Here is a 20,636-nt window from a genome sequence, read left to right on the forward strand (position 1 = left end):
TTAATCTAGTCATTTTTGAACACCCTATATCCAAATGGTTAATAGGCAACAGACATGTTCAAATGCTAAACTGAATATATATGAGAATGAGGAATCTCAAAACATGTAGAAAAGATAATCCCAGAGGTAGAAAATTTAAAATATGCACCCCTTCAAAACAAATCCTTCATATCATATCATGAATACAATATACTACAAATATTTTTAATGATAGTATTAGTTGACATGCATAACATCCACTAGGGCTTCCCAGGTGGTTCAGTGGTAAAGAATCTGCCTGCCAAGCAGGAGATATGGGTTCGATCCCTGGATCAGGAAAATCCCCTGCAGAAGGAAATGGCAACTCACTCCAGTATTCTTGTCTGGAGAATGCCATGGACAGAGAAGCCTGGTAGTCCATGGGGTCACAAAGAGTCAGACACGACTTAGTGACTTAAAAAATATTTATTTTTATTTTTAAATTGGGGAGAGTCTTTATAGGAAAAGAGTTTCTAATTCTATCATCTCTTCAAAAGTTACATGTGTGATTTGAAGTAAATTGATATTGGATGTGATTTTAAATTTATGTTTAGTATGCTTAGTGAATAGCATTCAGAAATGTCCTTAAATATTAAAAAACTTGAATACATGATGTCTAGGATATACTGTTAACTGACAAATGCAAGGTGGAGAAAAGTGCTTATGATGTACTACCATTTATCTGTCATTCTTGTGTGCTACCGTAAAGGAAATACAAATATATGGATGCACCTCTTATAGAAAAGAAAAAAAAAATGATAAGCTAAAAACTTAGTCAAAATAGTTACCTACATAGAGGGAGAGAGAGTAGTATGAAGAAAGGAACAAAAATGAGACTTCTTGAAGGAAACTCGTTTGTAGATTTGACTTTGGAGCCATACAAACGTTTTACATAATGATAAAATGTCATTAAATCAAACTTTAAGAGTGCAACCCTTAAAAATAAAAAACAAAAAGAAAAAAAGAAAAAGAATCTAACTTGATGTCAAGTAACCCAAGCAAGAGATGGTGGTGGAGGCAGTCAGATTGTGGATATATTTGGAAGGGAAAGACAACAGGAGTTGCTGATGGGTTAGATTTGGAAGTAAAAGAGATAAAAATCAAGGATCACAGAGGTTTTAGACCTGAGGAACTGGAGAGGTGATGTGGGGACAACTCCAAGAGGAGGCTTGACTTTGAGCCTAAGTTGGAGATGCCCATTAGACATCCTCTGTAGATATGGAATGAATGGTTGGGTATACAAATCTGGAGACCAGGGAAGAGGTCCTCAAAAGATTCAAATTAAATGTTCGATATAGGTAAGCAAATAGAGGAGAGAATCCCTTTTTCAAATCATTCCAGCTAGTAAGTAAAACAAAACTAGAATATCACGATTTTGCAACCCCCAATAAATTAATGGCTCTAGGGTGTAGGCCATGAATATCAATGGGTGCTAGTATGCCAAAAGGCAGAATTATGCACCATCAGATCAAAAACTGATGAAAAACCTACAGTCTTGCCAAAGGGATCAAGTCACTGGATCCAACTGCTTTGATCAGGATGAACTTCATTTTGAATATGCAATCAGCAAAACCAGACTATGGGAAACTCTGTAGGTTCTTCAACAATAAATTGTAAGGAAAAGAAAGGGATGTAAGGGCAATATGTGGATTAAAGAGACTTAAAAGACACCAAACTAAAAAATGGGTGGGACTGGGCTCTTTTGCCTGAAGATGCATATTCAGGTGCTGAGGTGATGAAGAAATAGGATAAGTGACTGCTGCAGAAGTTGGAATGGTTGTTGATTTGGGGGAGAGGGAGGAAGTTGTGAATGGGGTATCATGGTGGGGAGTTTCTGGAGTAGTTGGCTGGGATAGTAAGCCAAAGAGATCTATTCTTTGGCTTAGGTGGTAGTTGCAACTGGTTGGTGGGAGTGAGTCCTTTGAGAAAATTCATAAAACTGTGCATTCATTTAATGTGTCTTTACATTAAGTGTAAGCTAAAACAAATCCCCTCTTTAATAAACAATGATGAGTCTAAAAAAAAAAAAAAAAGAAATTGGGTTTCCTTGGTGGCTCAGATTGTAAAGAGCCTTCCACCTGCAGTGTGGGAGACCTGGTTTTGATTCCTGGGTTGGGAAGATCTCCTAGAGAAGAGAATGGCTACCCACTCCAGTATTCTGGCCTGGAGAATTCCATGGACAGAGGAGCCTGGCAGGCTACAGTCCACGGGGTCACAAAGAGTCGGACAAGACTGAGTGACTTTCACTTTCACTATTCCCCACTTGTTCTTTTACTAGCAAGATATTTACTTGGGAAATTACAGTATGGTTTAAGCCACATCATGTAGTATCTCAAGTAAAGTAGAATGATCTTATTGAAGATATTTTCAAGTGGAAATTGCCCTTTTTATTAATGAAATATTTTGGTATACCAAAAAAGGTACAGAGAATAAGAAGAACATTTGTAGCCCTACTGTCCAGTCAAAATGTTATAGATACAATTAATGTCCCCATATACCATTCCTCAATTTCTTCTCCCTTCTCTTTGTAGAGGTAACCACTTTCTTGAATTTAATGTCATCCTTACCATTCATAATTTTATACCCTCATTTCTGAGGATTCAATCAGGAGTCCATGCCATAAATATTTCCCCCCATGTCATTATCCTTATAATTACCAGCTTGTGGTTGTTGTTGTTGTTTAGTCGCTAGTTCAAAAGAGTTGAACCCCATGGACTGTGGGCCATCAGGCTCCTCTGTCCATGGGATTTCCCAGGCAAGAATATTGGAGTGGGTTGCCATTTCCTTCTCCAGGGGGGATCTTCTTGACCCAGGGATTGAACCTGCATCTCCTGTATTGGCAGGTGGATTCTTTACCACTGAGCCACCAGGGAAACCCAGCCCAAATATCAGCTAGTAATGATTAAAAAGTAGAATTTATTAGAATATAACTTACTTTCCCATTTGAATCATCATCTTTGGTTCAGCTCTAAGAAGTACTAGCTTAAGCACCACTGCTGCGGCTTCCTAAAAAAAAAAATTGTTAGCATTTACATAGAAGATTGTAGTGCCATTCATTATTCATCTCCTTAATTTACAAATGTTCTTTTTATTAAGGAACAACTGTTTACTAGGAGAACTAATGGGTAGTTATTCATAATGCATGGTAAGAGACAAGTTATCATGAAATATTCATATGAATCTGAAGGAATATATTAAAATTACATCCCTGGTTTGGGAAGATCCCCTGGAAAAAGGAATGGCAACCCACTCCAGTACTCTTGCCTGGAGAATTCCATAGACAGAGGAGCCTGGTGGGCTACAGTCCATGGGGTCCCAAAGAGTTGGACATGACTGAGCAACTGACATTACTACTACTAAATATATATATACTTTGTTTTTATACATATAAGTGTGCAGATATAAGTTGCACTAATTAGTCATTTTTATAACACATTATTAATATGACTGGTTATTATTAATATAGTCAACAAGAGAGTCTGAAATGCAGTACTTGGGTGCAGTCCCAAAAATGACAGAATGATCTGTGTTCATTTCCAAGGCAAACTATTCAATATAACAGTAACCCAAGCCTATGCCCCAACCAATGCTGCTGAAGAAGCTGAAGTTGAACGATTTTATGAAGCCCTACAAGACCTCCTGGAACTAGCAACCCCAAAATATGCCCTTTTCTTCCTTTTTTTTTTTTTTTGTCCTTTTCATTATAGGCAACTGAAATGCAAAAGTAGGAAGTCAAGAGATACCTGGAGTAACAGGCAAATTTGGCCTTGGAGTACAGAATGAAGCACGGCAAAGGCTAATAGAGTTCTGCCAAGAGAATGCACTGGTCATAGCAAACACCCTCTTCCAACAACACAAGAGAAGATTCTACACATGGACATCACAAAATGGTCAATACTGAAATCAGATTGATTATATTCTTTGCAGCCTATGATGGAGAAGCTCTATACAGTCAGCAAAAACAAGATCAGGAGCTGACTGTGGCTCAGATCACGAACTCCTTATTGCCAAATTCAGACTTAAATTGAAGAAAGTAGGGAAAACCACTAGACTATTCACGTATGACCTAAACCAAACCCCTTATGATTATACAGTGAAAGTGACAAATAGATTCAAGGGATTAGATTTGATAGACAGAGTGCCTGATGAACTATGGACGGAGGTTCATGACATTGTACAGAAGGTAGTGATCAAGACCATCCCCAAGAAAAAGAAATGCAAAAATGCAAAATGGTTGTCTAAGGAGGCCTTACAAATAGCTGTGAAAAGAAGTGAAAGGCAAAGGAGAGAAGGAAAGATATACCCATTTGAATGCAGAGTTCCAAAGATAGCAAGGAGAGATAAGAAAGTCTTCCTTAGTGATCAGTGCAAATAGAGGAAAACAATAGAATGGGAAAGACTAGAGATCTCTTCAAGAAAATTAGACACAAGGGAACATTTCATGCAAAGATGGGCACAATAAAGGACAGAAATAGTATGGACATAACAGAAGCAGAAGATATTAAGAAGAGGTAGCAAGAATACACAGAAGAACTAAACAAAAAAGATCTTCACAACCCAAATATCACAATGGTGTAATCACTCACCTAGAGCCAGACATCCTGGACTGTAAAGTCAAGTGGGCCTTAGGAAGCATCACTACAAACAAAGCTAGTGGAGGTGATGGAATTCCAGCTGAGCTATTTCAAATCCCCAAAGAAGATGCTGTGAAAGTGCTGCACTCAATATGTCAGCAAATATGGAAAACTCAGCAGTGGCCACAGGACTGGAAAAGGTCAGTTTTCATTCCAATCCCAAAGAAAGACAATGCCAAAGAATGCTCAAACTACTGTACAGTTGCGCTCATCTCACATGCTAGCAAAGTAATTCTCAAAATTCTCAACAGTACATGAACCGTTAACTTCCAGATGTTCAAGCTGGGTTTAGAAAAGGCAGAGGAATCAGAGATCAAATGGCCAATATCCGTTGGATCACTGAAAAAGCAAGAGAGCTCCAGAAAAACATCTACTTCTGCTTTACTGACTACGCCAAAGCCTTTGACTGTGTAGATCACAACAAACTGTGGAAAATTCTTCAAGAGATGGGAATACCAGACCACCTGACCTGCCTCCTGAGAAATCTGTATGCAGGTCAAGAAGCAACAGTTAGAACTGGACATGGAAAAACAGACAGCTTCCAACTGGGAAAGGAGTACATTAAGGCTGTAAATTGTCATCCTACTTATTTAACTTATATGCAGAGTACATCATGAGAAACGCTGGGCTGGAAGAAGCACAAGCTGGAATCAAGATGCTGGGAGAAATATCAATAACCTCAGATATGCAAATGACACCACCCTTATGGCAGAAAACAAAGAAGAACTAAAAAGCTTCTTGAGGAAAGTGAAAGAGGAGAGTGAAAAAGTTGGCTTAAAACTCAACATTCAAAAACTAACGGAGAAGGCAATGGCAACCCACTCTAGTACTCTTGCCTGGAAAATCCCATAGATAGAGGAGTCTGGTAGGCTGCAGTCGATAGGGTCGCTAAGGGTCGGACACAACTGAGCAACTTCACTTTCACTTTTCACTTTCATGCATTGGAGAAGGAAATGGCAACCCACTCCAGTGTTCTTGCCTGGAGTATCCCAGGGACAGGGGAGCCTGGTGGGCTGCCGTCTATGGGGATGCACAGAGTCGGACACGACTGAAGTGACTTAGCAGCAGCAGCAGCAGAAAACTAAGATCAGGGCATCTGGTCCCATCACTTCATGGCAAATAGACAGGCAAACAGTGGAAACAGTGAGATACTTTAATTTTGGGGGCTTCAAAACCACCACAGATGGTGACTGCAGCCATGAAATTAAAAGATGCTTGCTTCTTGGAAGAAAAGCTATGACCAACCTAGACAGCATATTAAAAAGCAGAGACATTACTTTGCCATCAAAGGTCCATCTAGTCAAGGCTATGGTTTTTCCAGTAGTCATGTATAGATGTGAGAGTTGGACTATAAAGAAAGCTGAGTGCCAAAGAATTGACACTTTTGAACTGTGATGTTGGAGAAGACCCTTGAGAGTCCCTTGAACTCCAAGGAGAGCCAACCAGTCCATCCTCAAGCAAATCAGTCCTGAATATTCACTGGAAGGACTGATGCTGAAGCTGAAACTGCAATCCTTTGGCCACCTGATGTGAAAAACTGACTCCTTGGAAAAGACCCTAATGCTGGGAAAGATTGAAGATGGGAGGAGAAGGGGATGACAGAGGATGAGATGGTTGGATGGCATCACTGATTCAATGGACATGAGTTTGAGTAAACTCAGAGAGTTGGTGATGGACAGGGAGGCCTTGCGTGCTGCACTTCATGGAGTCACAAAGAGTCAGACACAACTTAGTGACTGAACTGAATATGACTGGGGATTGGACTATCTAATCAAACATCTTTTCGGTGGCCTCTGTGAAGCTATATGTAAAATGTTAATCGATTAAAAGAATTCAGCTTTTAGTCTCTGATAAACTATGTGGTCTTTTTTTTGATTAAGATAAAAATTTTATTCATTATTATTCACTGATGTATTTGTATAAAAAATAATTGCTAAGATTTCTTCTGTTTATTATAAGTCTCATTCTTTGGGGAAAATTTGCAAGGTATTATGATTATTCAGGGAGTGGGGCATGGCAACCCACTCCAGCATTCTTGCTTGGAGAATCCCATGAAGAGAGGAGGCTGGCAGGCTACACTCCATGGGGTTGCAAAGAGTCAGACATGACTGAAGAGACTTAACAAGCAAGTACACACATGACTATCCAGAATACCTTAACTATACCTAATTATATGGAATCCCATTAATTTACTTTAGAAGCATGAAAGGAACCCGAAAATGACCTAAGAAGACTTGAATAGGCATGCTCCTGATTAACTTTTCCATTTGCAGAAAATGATGCTTGAAATAAAAACTTTTTGGGAGAGAAGAGCTTATTACTAATGATTTGGGAGACAGTAAAACTTGAAATTCTTGGTATTACCTGAAAAATCCAATTGTATTCTCTAGAAAATGATTTCCTAAGAAACATCAAGGGAATTAAGAGAATACATAATCTTTCAGTTACTCTGTTCTCATCACTGGAATATATTCCCCTAGATTTCCCAAAGTGTCTCTTTTAGAGTAAATAAACTAGGAAATCAGAAAAATGTGAAAAAAAGCAAGTGGCAACATGAGGCAGTAAAATAACTGACACATGAGGCTGTAGTGCTGTTTCTAGGATTGAAGTGCTCACAACTTAAGAAAATGACTTGTCTGGGTCTGTTTCCTTGTGTGAAGAATGAAGGGATTGGGTAAGATGAGCTCTACAAGAAGAAACAGAGACACAAACATAGAGAGCAAACGCATGGACACCTAGTGGGGAAAGGATGGTGGTGGGGTGAATGGGGAGATTGGGATTGACATATATACATTACTATGTATAAAATGGACTTCCAAGGTGGCACAGCAGTAAAGAATCCACCAGCCAATACAGGAGACGCAAGAGACACGGGTTTGATCCCTGCGTCAGGAAGATCCCCTGGAGAGAGAAATGGCAACCTATGCTAATGTTCTTGCATGAAAAAATTCCATGGACAGAGGAGCCTGGCAGGCTATGGTCCATGGGGTTGCAAAGCTCCAGTATTCTTGGGCTTCATTGGTGACTGAGAGGGTAAAGAATCTGCCTGCAATGCGGGAGACCTGGGTTTGATCTCTGGGTTGGGAAGATCCCCTGGAGGAGGGCATGGCAAATATTCTTGCCTGGAGAATCCCCATGGACAGAGGAACCTGGTGGGCTTCAGTCCATGGGGTCGCAAAGAGTCGGACACGACTGAGTGACTAAGTACTGGAATGAGAACCTACTGTATAGCACAGGGAACTCGACTCAGTGCTCTGCGGTGACCTCAATGGGAAGGAAATCTGCAAAAAGGGGAGACATGTATACATATGGGCTTCCCAGGTGGCACTAGTGGTAGACAGCCTGCCTGCCAATGCAGGAGACATAAGAGACAGGTTTGATCCCTGGGTCAGAAAGTCCCCTGGAGAAGGAAATGGCAACCCACTTCAGTGTTCCTGCCTGGAGAATCCCATGGACAGCAGAGCCTGGCGAGCTACAGTCTACAGGTTCGCACAGAATCGGACACAACTGAAGCAACTTAGCACATACGCACTCGTACGAAAGTGAAAGTGAAGCTGCTCAGTCGTGTCCGACTCTTTGCGACCCCATGGACTGTAGCCAACCAGGCTCCTCCGTCCATGGGATTCTCCAGGCAAGAACACTGGAGTGGGTTGCCATTTCCTTCTCCAGGGAATCTTCCCAACCCAGGGACTGAACCCGGGTCTCCCGCATTACAGGCAGATGCTTTAACCTCTGAGCCACCATAGCTAATTCACTTTGCTGTACAGTAGAAGCTATTAATGTGTTATGCACTCAGTCATGTCCGACTCTTTGCCATCCCACAGACTGCAGCCCACCAGGCTCCTCTGTCCATGGAATTCTCCATTCAAGAATACTGGAGTAGGTTGCCATTTCCTTTGCCAAGAAGCTATTAATAACACAACATTATTGTTGAGTGGTGGCCAGGATGGGAGGGGACTTTGGGGGAAAATGGATACATGTGGTATACACGGCTGGGTCCTTTCGTTGCTCACCAGTAACCGTCACAATATTGTTTGTTAGTCGGCAGTCCCCCAATACAAAGGAAAAGTTAAAAAAAGAAACTAACATAATATTATAAAGCAACTGTACTCCATTAAAAATTAAAACAAAAAGATGATCTCTACAGTCCTGTCCAGCTCTATTTGATTTCATGATTAAGCTTTGGTTGGTATTAGTATTTTCTAATGAGTATAAAACATTTGTGACATCAATATTTAGCACTGAAGGAATATAGGACAGAACTGTCCCTTAAAGTGCCTTCTTTTCTCTGGTCAGCCTTCCACACAGTAGTCATTTCAGACCTTTAATCCTGTCCTCCACCACCTTCCACTTTCTTACCTCCCTGCGTGCTTCATACAGAGAGTCCATTGGGCTTATAAACTCCTTCAACCTTCTGACCCTCTCTCTTCATAACTAATCAAGTGGTTATTGAGAATCTACTATGTCTAGGCATCATACACTGTAAGGGCAGAGATGGAAACAGTCCCTGTCCTGAAGAAGTACAATGGCAGAGACCGATAAGTAAAAGAAGATTCCAGTTCAGCCTGGCGAGTAGTTTGTTAAAGGGATGTAAACTAGCCTGGGCATTGAGGAAGCTTCAAGGAGGAATGCAGAAGAGGTGATACTGCTAAAGAATGGAGATAAGTGTGTTCAAGGGAGTGGGGACAGGAGATGCGAACAGAGACCTTGGTGAGACTGGAGAGCGGTGTGAAGTTCAGGGTGGGTGGAGCACCCGGGGGGTGGGGAAGAGGAGACAGTCATGGAAAAGCCCTACTAGGAGGGCCGTGAATGCCAGTCTGAGGACTATGAACTTTAAGATGAAAGTAATCAGTTGCCACCCAATGATTTGAAGCAAGGGAGTGACATGATCATATTTGCTTTTAGGAACAATCTCCTGAGTAGTAATGTGGAGGCTGGTTTTGAGAGGAACACGGCTGAAGTCTGGGAGATGAGTTAGGGGGCATTTTCAATGACCCTGATGAGAAGTAATGAGGGCCATGATGAGATGTGGTTCTGACACAAAGAGATACACTCACAAGACAGAAATGATAGAACTTGGTGGCAAAGAACAGATGTGAAGGTACAGAAGAGGCAAAAATGGAAAGTGACTCTGTTTCCAGCTTGAATGGTTCGGCAGAGCTGCCCAGCAAGACGAGAAATATAGGAGGAGGAATCTGCTAGGAAAGAATGAATTTAGTACTGGACACAATATGCTTGAACCTCTATTAGACAAATCTAATGGTGGAGAGAGATGAATACTTTGGAAGTGGATTTGGCAGTGATCAAAGCAAAAGTAATCCAAGGCTGTGAACGAATGTGTCAAGTTAAAAAGAGGACTGAAGTCAGAACCCTGAGGAACACAGCATTTAAGGGACTGGCACAGAGGCGAGCCTCAGAAGGAGACTAAGTTCCATGTCTACATCCAAACCCCTACTTTCCCCAAAAGAAAGACTACATTCCTCTAATCCAAGGCTCACTTCTCTACGGCCACATTGGATTCCAACCCTTCATGCTCCTTCAGGTCTTGCTCTCTCAAAAACTGCCCTCTTCACAAAATTTTCCACCTCTTCTCTCCATTAGCCTACAAACATGTGAAAGTTCTCCCTGTACTAACAAATGAGGCCTTTCTTGGACCATGCTTCTTCTAGCTGTTGCCCTCTCTCATTCCTTATATAAATTCTTGAAAGAATAGCCCAACTTCATTCTTCCTGCTTCCATCTCCCATTCACTTGTTGTTGTTCAGTTGTTAAGTTGTGTCTGACTCTTTGCAACCCCATGGAGCGCAGCACGCCAGGCTTCCCTGTCCTTCACTATCTCCCGGAGTTTGCTCAAACTCATGTCCATTGAGTCGGTGATACCATCCAATCATCGCATCCTCAGTCTTCTCCTTCTACCCTCAATCATTCCCAGCATCAAGGTCTTTTCCAATGAGTTTGCTCTTCACATCAGATGCCCAAAGTATTGGAGTTTCAGCTTCAGCATCAGTCCTTCCAATGAATATTCAGGACTGATTTCCTTTAGGATTGACTGGTTTGATCTCCTTGCAGTCCAAGGGACTCTCGAGAGTCTTCTCCAGCGCCACAATTAGAAAGCATCAATTCTTCAGCCCTCAGCCTTCTTTACGGTCCAACTCTCACATCTGTACATGACTCCTGGAAAAACCATAGCTTTGACTTCATGTCAGCAAACTGATGTCTCTGCTTTCTAATACGCTGTCATAACTTTTCTTCCAAGAGGCAAACATTTTTTAATTTCACGGCTGCAGTTACCATCTGCAGTGATTTTGGAGCCCAAGAAAATAAAACCTGTCACTGTTTCCACTTTTCCCCCCACTTGGCTTAAAGCAATGTCTTCTTCCTCCACCTCTACCACTATCAGCAAGATCACTTATCATCTCCTAACTGTCCAAGTTGACTCTTGTTCAACTTCTTTGGGGCACAAGACATTCTTGTAAGTTTTTCTCTTGGCTTTCAGAATACCACTGCTCCTGTTTGGTGACCCACCTCTCTATTCAAAAATTTTTTATTACATTTATATTTATTGAATTATTTATTTGCCCATGCTGGGTCTTAGTTGTGACATGCAGGATCTAGTTCCCTGATCAGGGCTTGAATTCAGGCCCCCTGCATTGGGAATATGGAGTCTTAGCCACTGAACCACAAGGGAAGTCCCTCTATTCTGTTCTTAATAGTGTCATGCCTTCTGATGCTCTTCTCTTCTCACTCTCTTTCCTTTTCTTGGGCAGTCTTATCCACTTCTACCATCTTTAACTGTTAGCTCTGACCCGTTGGACATGTTTACAACTTAAATCTTTTAGGAATAAGATGGAGGAATAAATACACAAACAGATGGGCTCTTTCTAACTGGCCACAGAATTCTACTTGTCCCAACTTGTTCTCTCCTCCCTTGCAGTCCCTCTTCTAACTCCTTCTTCCACAATCCTATTTCTCCATCTGTAGCTGCCATCTTGTTTCACACCACTTAAGAAAAAAAATGGACAAACTATACACCTTAAACTTACACAGTGTTGTATGTCAATTATATCTCAATAAAGCTGTGGGTAAAAAGATTGGAAAAAAAAAAAAAAGGAAACAACAAAAAACAAAAACCCTGAAGACTTCCCTGATGGTCTTAGTGGCTAAAACTTCCAGCGCCCAATGCAGCGGGCCCAGGTTCCATTCCTGGTCAGGGAACTAGATCCCACATGCCTCAGCTAAGACTCAGCATAGACAAATAAATAAATAAACAAATATTAAACAAATAAACAAACCTTGAGATTCATCCTAAGCATGGCACTGTTCTCTATTCTACACATCCTGCTGCTGCTGCTGCGTTGCTTCAGTCGTGTCTGACTCTGTGCGACCCCATAGACGGCAGCCCACCAGGCTCCCCTGTCCCTGGGATTCTCCAGGCAAGAACACTGGAGTGGGTTGCCATTTCCTTCTCCAGTACATGAAAGTGAAAAGTGAAAGTGAAGTCGCTTCAGTCCTGTCCGACTCTGTGCGACCCCATGGACTGCAACCTACCAGGCCTCTCCGTCCATGGGATCTTCCAGGCAAGAGTACTGGAGTGGGTTGCTGATCCTACATATCCTACCAGTAGGTTCTCCGATCCTACATATCCTACCGGTCATTAACTCCCGAGGACTAGTTTGCAAAGTCTGTTTAGTATCTGTCCATTCCTTTCCTTCTGCACTGTCTTTGCCTTAGCTCAGGCTCTTTGATCGTCTAGATCAACTATAAAAACACCATCCTAACTGAATCTCTTTCCTCTAAACCACCTTCTATGTTGTAACCATACCAAGTTTTCCAGAAAATGGATCAGATTTTGTCATTTCTCTATTTATAAATCTTGAACTGCTTCCTGGTATCTCTAGGATAAGAGAACCAACTGAATCTAGGACCTTTCAATAACTAGTCTCTGTTCACTTTTCTGACCTCGTCGTTAGCTCCTCATATACTGTGACCCTGCGCTCAAGCCACACTGAGGCTCTTGAGGTTTCCCCACGCCCACCATGCTGCCCTCTGCTGTTCCAGGCTGGGGAACTCTTGTAATGCTTTTAAGCCAAGCACCCCACCATCATCTCCTCTTTGCAAGCAGTCACCCATCCTGAGTGCTACCGTAGCAATCTCGATCTGCGTCCATTGACATACTTTTTACACACTGCAGGACTGAATGCAGCCCTTGGGTATAAAAGGACAGCTCCAGGCGCCGTTTTCATCGCTGTATCCCCTACACCATGACTCTGGGATTTTGCAGCTAAAACATTTTCAATAAACGTGTGTTGAACTGGAGGCCATTTCTCCGCGGGGGGAGAGAAAATCTTTAAGGGGTCTCCGGAATTGAACGTGACAGCCAAGTTACCCTCAAGTACGTCACTTGCAGCACCAACACTGACCCCTGGGCGGCGCACTTGCGGCTCGGCTGCCCGGGAGTCCGAGCGGCTCCCGCCGGGGATTCACAGCTCGCCGGTGCGGCCGTTCACGGGGGCGGGCCTCACGCCCCTCAGTCCGCTCGGGACCGCCCTTCAGGGCCGCGGCCTGCGGCCTGCAGGGCGGGTCCCGTGGGCGCCACCCTCGAAAGGTGGAACCTGCGAAGGCCGAAGGCGGAGGTGCCGACCGAGGGGTACCTGATAAGAGCCGCCGGTTAGGGCCAGCTCCGCTAGGACCGCTCGGCCATTTGCAATGCAGCTGTAGGTGATCGTCATAGTAGGCGAGCTAATGAAGGAAAAGCTCCCGCCGTATCTAACCGCCCGCGACAGTCTCGGGGCGGTGACTGGGGCGGGGCTTCGGGAGAGGGCGATGTCTGCGCAGGCGCGAGGGCCGGTTGATTGGCAGGCAGGGAGGCGGGGCCATCTCTTGCCTGGGCTGAAACTGATGAAACCGGGCGAGGTCCCTGGAAAAACTGGCTTTGGGTGAGTGAAGCCTTTCTTCGTGGTCATTCTTAAAATCATTTAAGAGCCAGTTACTTCACAGTGTTTACGTAATATGATTCATTCACAATCTAGGACATATGAAATATCGACCTCGATCTAAAAGAAAATTCATTCATGAGTTCAACAAGCACTTTTGAACTCCCACTGTGCGCTCCCTAGGTACTTATGTGAATAGATATGCAGAGGTAGGTTCAGACCCTGATTTTGAGGAGTTCATGTTCTAGTAGTGGTCAAAGAGGCACATGCAGGCAAATGCCAATCTCAAGTGGTAGATGTGCGCTCTGATGGAAAGATAAACTTATCACACAAGCTGGAGTGGAAGCAACTAGTCCTCCTTGGGAGAAGAACAAAGCTTTCGAAGTCACTGTCCCATTAGGGAGGATGGGTTGGGGTTCTCTTAAATGGGGAAGAAAGGTAGGACAGTCTAAGCAGAGGGAACAGCTCTGGGAAGGCTTGGAAGAAGGCAGGTGGGTGTAGGGAATGGATGTGAGTGTGTGTCAGAGGGAAGGTGTGTGGTGGAGTGGGTAGGAGATGAGAGTGGGAGGAGTGGTAGAATGACTTGTTATTCTAGACCTGGAGTTTGACTAGGGTATTTTAAAGTATAAGCTTCAGATAAGCTTAGCTATTTTCATTAGCAAGGTGTTGTGGTAGAGTAGAATATAGGCATTGCCATTTACTCTGTGCCTTTATTGTAACTTAGCCTTTCTGAGACTCCGTTTGCTAATCTGTAAAACAGGGATAGTTGTCAAGTTTAAATTAAGTAATTGTGCAGAATACTCAGCACACCATAGATATGTAGTTGCAATCTTTAGTGTGACAAACACATTAACGAGAATTACTATCTTGCTTCTGATGGTATAACTTTAAAGGAAAAACAGTTGATGCCTGGCTGGTCTTGAAGACAGGTAGTCGATTGAATTTATTTTAACCCAGTGCAATCAAATGGGATTTGACAAGCAAGCAGCAAAACTGGTCTGGACTGTTACTATTAAAAAATGGCTTGTTGAATCCTATATCCTTTTGTATAAAGGAAATCTTGAATCAATGTGTCTTACCAGCTTAGAGATAATGTCTTGTGTTATAGGTGGGATGCCTGAATCATGAGTACTGATCATGTTACTTACATGTGGGAAAAAGAAACATGTTAATTCTGAGGTGATACATGGGTATATTCTTGCTTGCTGTAAAAATAAGCTTAATAAGCTTGGCCGCACTGCCTTGCTTCTTCTGTTTAGTAAATGGTGGTGCTGAAAGTGACTGGGCAATGAATCCTGAACTGTAGTAATGACAACAAGCATCTGATGGTTGGTGACGTGTATATGGGACCTTCACCATCATTGGTCTCATCTTGTCATATTAAAACAATCCTGTAAACTAGTGTGGGGGGTTAACTTTGCACAGTCCACAAATTCAGGCCTCAGCAACATAAAGCATAATTTATAACACACCTCTGCCTTTCTCGTGAGCCTCATTTTCCCTGGTATCTGTGCTTAATCTAGTCAAAGAGGTTTCCTCAGTGAACTCAGAATTTCCCTTCTTTGTACACCGGGCGCCATTTGTGTGTGTGTGTGAGAAACCTGGAGGAGCAGGAGGTCTCCTGATTGAGGATCTTCATCTCGCCCAGGTGGCATCTGCTGCTAATATTTGTTTTCTGTTTGTCTCTGCTCATCAGTTCACACACCCGACTTGGGACCTCCAGGTTCCCTCATGCACTTTGGTTCTCTCTCTACCTCTTCTGTGGCCCTCTGAGGGGCGGGGGAGACTTTCTGCTGCTCCCTCGTGCCATTTGGAGGCTTTGGGAGGTTCAAGAGGCTGTCTCAGGACTCTGGCCAACACACCACGCTGCCTTCCCTCCTGTCATGCTGTCTCTCTGTTGCCTTGAGGGAGCAGCTCTTGGACCTTACCTCACCTGGGCCCCAGCGGCGGAGTGTCTTCTCATCCCACACCCTGTCTCCCCTCACCTTCCAGCTGGGACTCGGCTGAGTGGATTGCTTCCTGTGGACCTTCTGTGCTCCTCCAGCCTGGAGAGACTCCGGTGAGCCCAGGTGGGGTGCTGCCCAGCTCTCAGGCAGACCTCTCAGTTTGTGGCATTACTGTTGGCTTCTGTATCTCCAGCCTTTTCTTTCTGTATGCTGTCTCTTCAGGGAGTTTCCAAAATCTATTTTGAAACCTTTAGGAAATTTTTTCCTTCTTTCCCTGCTCATCCTCCTTTCATTTTCTTTATTTTCTGTTTTTATGCCAGAAGAATGATAGAGCCTAAAAACCACAGCAGGCAGTATAAAACAGCACAGGTATTTCTGTCTTTCCCTAGATGGTTTTGCAAAATCTTGGGGGTGGAGTAGAAAGAGTGATGAGAAGATGGATCCATGAGAAGGAGAAATGAGACACTGTGCTCTTGTCCATTTATTTTATTTATTTTTAAAAATTAATTAATTTATTTTTAAATTGAAGGATAATTACTTTACATGTCCATTTCTTTTAAAGCAAGGCTTTTAGACCTTTCATGGACCAGCAAATCTACTATCATTGCTTTTTTAAAAGTTTATTTTTTATGTTTTTTGGCCATGCTGTGTGGCATGTGATATCTTACTCATATATGTGTACACCCCGCCCCCCCCATCTTCTTTATCCATTTCCCTGTTGATAGATGTTTAGGTTGTTTCCATGTCTTAGCTATTGTAAACAGTGCTGTAGTGAGCACTGGGGTGCATATATCCTTTCAGATAATGTTTTTCTCCAGATATAGGGGCAAAGAAAGAAAACCACAATCACAGAAAACTAATCAAACTGATCACATGGACCAGAGCCTTGTTTAACTCAATGAAACTATGACCCATGCCGTGTAGCGCCACCCAAGACAGACAGGTCATGATGGAGAGTTCTGACAAAATGTGGTCCACTGGAGAAGGGAATGGCAAACCACTTCAGTATTCTTGCCTTGAGAAACCCTTGAACAGCATGAAAAGGAAAAAAGATAGGACACTGAAAGATGAACTCCCAGGTTGGCAGGTACCCAATATGCTACTGGAGAAGAGTGGAGAAATAACTCCAGAAAGAATGAGAGATGGAGCCAAAGCAAAAACAACACCTAATTGTGGATGTGACTGGTGATGAAAGTAAAGTCTGATGCTGTAAATAACAATATTGCATAGAAACCTGTAATGTTAGGTCCATGAATCAAGGTAAATTGGAAGTGGTCAAACAGGAGATGGCAAGAGTGAACATCGAATTTTAGAAATCAGTGAACTAAAATGGACTGCAATGGGAGAATTTAATTCATATGACCATTATGTCTACTACTGTGGGCAAGAATCCCTTAGAAGAAATGGTGTAGGCGTCATAGTCAACAAAAGAGTCCGAAATGCAGTACTTGGGTGCAGTCTCAAAAATGACAGAATGATCTCTGTTCATTTCCAAGGCAAACCATTCAATATCACAGTAACCCAAGCCTATGCCCCAACCAATAATGCTGAAGAAGCTGAAGTTGAACGATTCTATGAAGACCTACAAGACCTCCTGGAACTAACCCTCAAAAAAGATGTCCTTTTTATTATAGGGGACTGGAATACAAAAGTAGGAAGTTAAGAGATACCTGAAGTAACAGGCAAATTTGGCCTTGGAGTACAGAATGAAGCAGGGCAAAGGCTAATAGAGTTCTGCCAAGAGAATGCACTGGTCATAGCAAACACCCTCTTCCAACAACACAAGAGAAGATTCTACACATGGACATCACAAAATGGTCAATATCAAAATCAGATTGATTATATTCTTTGCAGCCAAAGACAGAGAAGCTGTATACAGTCAGCAAAAACAAGACCAGGAGCTGACTGTGGCTCAGATCATGAACTCCTTATTGCCAAATTCAGACTTAAATTGAGGAAAGTAGGGAAAACCACTAGACCATTCAAGTATGACCTAAATCAAATCCCTTATGATTATACAGTGGAAGTGACAAATAGATTCAAGGGATTAGATCTGATAGAGTGCCTGATGAACTATGGATGGAGGTTCATGACATTGTACAGAAGGCAGTGATCAAGACCATCCCCAAGAAAAAGAAATGCAAAAAGGCAAAATGGTTGTCTAAGGAGGCCTTACAAATAGCTGAGAAAAGAAGAGAAGCTAAAGGCAAAGGAGAAAAGGAAAGATATACCCATTTGAATGCAGAGTTCCAAAGACTAGCAAGGAGAAATAAGAAAGCCTTTCTCAGTGATCAGTGCAAAGAAATAGAGGAAAGCAACGGAATGGGAAAGACTGGTGATCTCTTCAAGAAAATCAGAGATATCAAGGGAACATTTCATGCAAAGATGGGCTCAATAAAGGACAGAAATGGTATGGACCTAACAGAAGCAGAAGATATTAAGAAGAGGTGGCAAAAATACACAGAAGAGAAGAAAAAAAATACACAAAAGAACTGTAGAAAAAAGACCTTCATGACCTAGATAGCCACAATGGTGTGATCACTCACCTAGAGCCAGACATCCTGGAATGTGAAGTCAAGTGGGCCTTAGGAAGCATCACGACAAACAAAGCTAGTGGAGGTGATGGAATTCCAGTTGAGCTATTTCAAATCCTGAACGATGATGCTGTGAAAGTGTCGCACTCAATATGCCAGCAAATATGGAAAACTCAGCAGTGGCCACAGGACTAGAAAAGGTCAGTTTTCATTCCAATCCCAAAGAAGGGCAATGCCAAAGAATGTTCAAACTACCACACAATTGCCCCCATCTCACTTGCTAGCAAAGTAATGCTCAAAATTCTCTTAGCCAGGCTTCAACAGTAGGTGAATCGTGAACTTCCAGATGTTCAAGCTGGATTGAGAAAAGGCAGAGGAACTAGAGATCAAATTGCCAGCATCTTTTGGGTCATCAAAAAAGCAAGAGAGTTCCAGAAAAACATCTGCTTTATTGACTATGCCAAAGCCTTTGACTGTGTGGATCACGACAAAATATGGAAAATTCTTCAAGAGATGGGAATACCAGACCACCTGACCTGCCTCCTGAGAAGTCAGTATGCAGGTCAAGAAGCAACAATTAGAACTGGACATGGAACAACAGACTGGTTTCAAATCGGGCAAGGAGTATGTCAAGGCTGTCTTATCGTATTGTCACCCTACTTATTTAACTTCTATGCAGAGTACATCATGCGAAATGCCAGGCTGAATGAAGCACAAGCTGGAATCAAGATTGCTGGGAGAAATATCAATAACCTCAGATACGCAGATGACACTACCCTTATGGCAGAAAGTGAAGAAGAACTAAAGAGCCTCTTGATGAAAGTGAAAGGTAGGGTAAAAAGTTGGCTTAAAACTCAACATTCAGAAAATGAAGATCATGGCATCTGGTCCCTTCACTTCATGGCAAATAGATGGGGAAACAATGGAAACAGTGACAGACTTTATTTTCCTGGGCTCCAAAATCATTGCAGATGGTGACTGCAGCCATGAATTTATTTATTTTTTTTTCCATTTATTTTTATTAGTTGGAGGCTAATTACTTTACATCATTACAGTAGTTTTTGTCATACATTGAAATGAATCAGCCATGGATTTACATGTATTCCCCATCCCGGTCCCCCCTCCCACCTCCCTCTCCACCCGATCCCTCTGGGTCTTCCCAGTGCACCAGGCCCGAGCACTTGTCTCATGCACCCAACCTGGGCTGGTGATCTGTTTCACCCTAGATAATATACATGTTTCAATGCTGTTCTCTTGAAATATCCCACCCTCGCCTTCTCCCAGAGTCCACAAGTCTGTTCTATACATCTGAGTCTCTTTTTCTGTTTTGCATATAGGGTTATCGTTACCATCTTTCTAAAGTCCATATATATGTGTTAGTATACTGTAATGGTCTTTATCTTTCTGGCTTACTTCGCTCTGTATAATGGGCTCCAGTTTCATCCATCTCATTAGAACTGATTCAAATGAATTCTTTTTAATGGCTGAGTAATATTCCATGGTGTATATGTACCACAGCTTCCTCATCCATTCGTCTGCTGATGGGCATCTGGGTTGCTTCCATGTCCTGGCTATTATAAACAGTGTGCAGCCATGAATTTAAAAGACACTTGTGCCTTGGAAGAAAGACTATGACCAACCCAGACAGCATATTAAAAAGCAGAGACATTACTTTGGCAACAAAGGTTCGTCTAGTCAAGGCCATGGTGTTTCCAGTAGACATGTATGGATGTGAGAGTTGGACTATAAAGAAAACTGAGCACTGAAGAATTAATGCTTTTGAACTGTGGTGTTGGAGAAGACTATTGAGAGTCCCTTGGACTGCAAGGAGATCCAACCAGTCCATCCTCAAGGAAATCAGTCCTGAATATTCATTGGAAGGACTGATGCTGAAGCTGAAACTGCAATCCCTTAGCCACCTAATGGGAAGAACTGACTCCTTGGAAAAGACCCTGATGCTGGGAAAGATTGAAGGCAGGAGGAGAAGGGGAGGACAGAGAATGAGGTGGTTGGATGGCATCACCGACTCAATGGACATGGGTTTGAGCAAGCTCTGAGAGTTGGTGATGGACAGGGAGGCCTGGTGTGCTGCAGTCCACAGCATCACAGAGTTGGACACGACTGAGTGACTGAACTGATGAGCAAAGTGGATTCTTAACCATTGGACCATCAGGGAAGTCCCTGTCATTGCTTTTTAGAGATTAGCTTCTCAGAAGGAGAAGTCACTAATTTTGAATCATCCTCTTTCTTAGGTTACTAGAGCGTTTCCAAATATTCCACAAGGTGGAGACTTTCAAGTACTCACTAATTCAAGATGCTGCTTGTTAAGTATTAAGGTCTCCTGTAAAGGATTGTTCTTTTACTTATTGTTGTTCTTCAGAAATGGAAATATTTTTATAGTTTTTTTTTTCTTGTAGCATGTGATCACTGTAGAAGTTCTAACAGTACAGCAGTAAAACTGTTTGAAAGTGAAAGTGAAGTCGCTCAGTCCTGTCTGAGTCTTTGCAACCCCGTGGACTGTAGCCTACCAGGCTCCTCCGTCCATGGAATTCTCCAGACAAGCGTACTGGAG

General features: G+C 42.6%; 1 protein-coding gene and 1 long non-coding RNA gene across 6 annotated transcripts in view; one reads left to right on the forward strand and one right to left on the reverse strand.

Annotated features, from left to right (window-relative positions):
• Nucleotides 1-13,439, reverse strand: part of LOC110136866 (uncharacterized) — a 39,975-nt gene extending 26,536 nt beyond the window's left edge. For 3 of the 5 annotated variants that reach the window (XM_020892817.2, XM_020892816.2, XM_020892815.2), the window contains exons 1-2: nucleotides 13,303-13,439; nucleotides 2,954-3,024 (exon numbers count right to left, since the gene is read on the reverse strand). In XM_020892817.2, the coding sequence (XP_020748476.1) occupies nucleotides 2,954-3,024; nucleotides 13,303-13,380 (149 nt within the window). In that variant the 5' untranslated portion in view covers nucleotides 13,381-13,439. The other 2 variants (XM_020892819.2, XM_020892818.2) reach the window with 2 other exon arrangements.
• Nucleotides 13,440-13,527: 88 nt separating this feature from the next.
• Nucleotides 13,528-20,636, forward strand: part of LOC110136856 (uncharacterized) — a 48,169-nt gene continuing 41,060 nt past the window's right edge. The window contains exon 1 of the long non-coding RNA XR_011484524.1: nucleotides 13,528-13,587. This is a non-coding gene — a long non-coding RNA (uncharacterized lncRNA). The remainder of the gene's footprint in view (nucleotides 13,588-20,636) is intronic.

The sequence above is a fragment of the Odocoileus virginianus genome, chromosome 29, assembly GCF_023699985.2.
Source record: "Odocoileus virginianus isolate 20LAN1187 ecotype Illinois chromosome 29, Ovbor_1.2, whole genome shotgun sequence".
Classification (NCBI taxonomy): domain Eukaryota; kingdom Metazoa; phylum Chordata; class Mammalia; order Artiodactyla; family Cervidae; genus Odocoileus; species Odocoileus virginianus.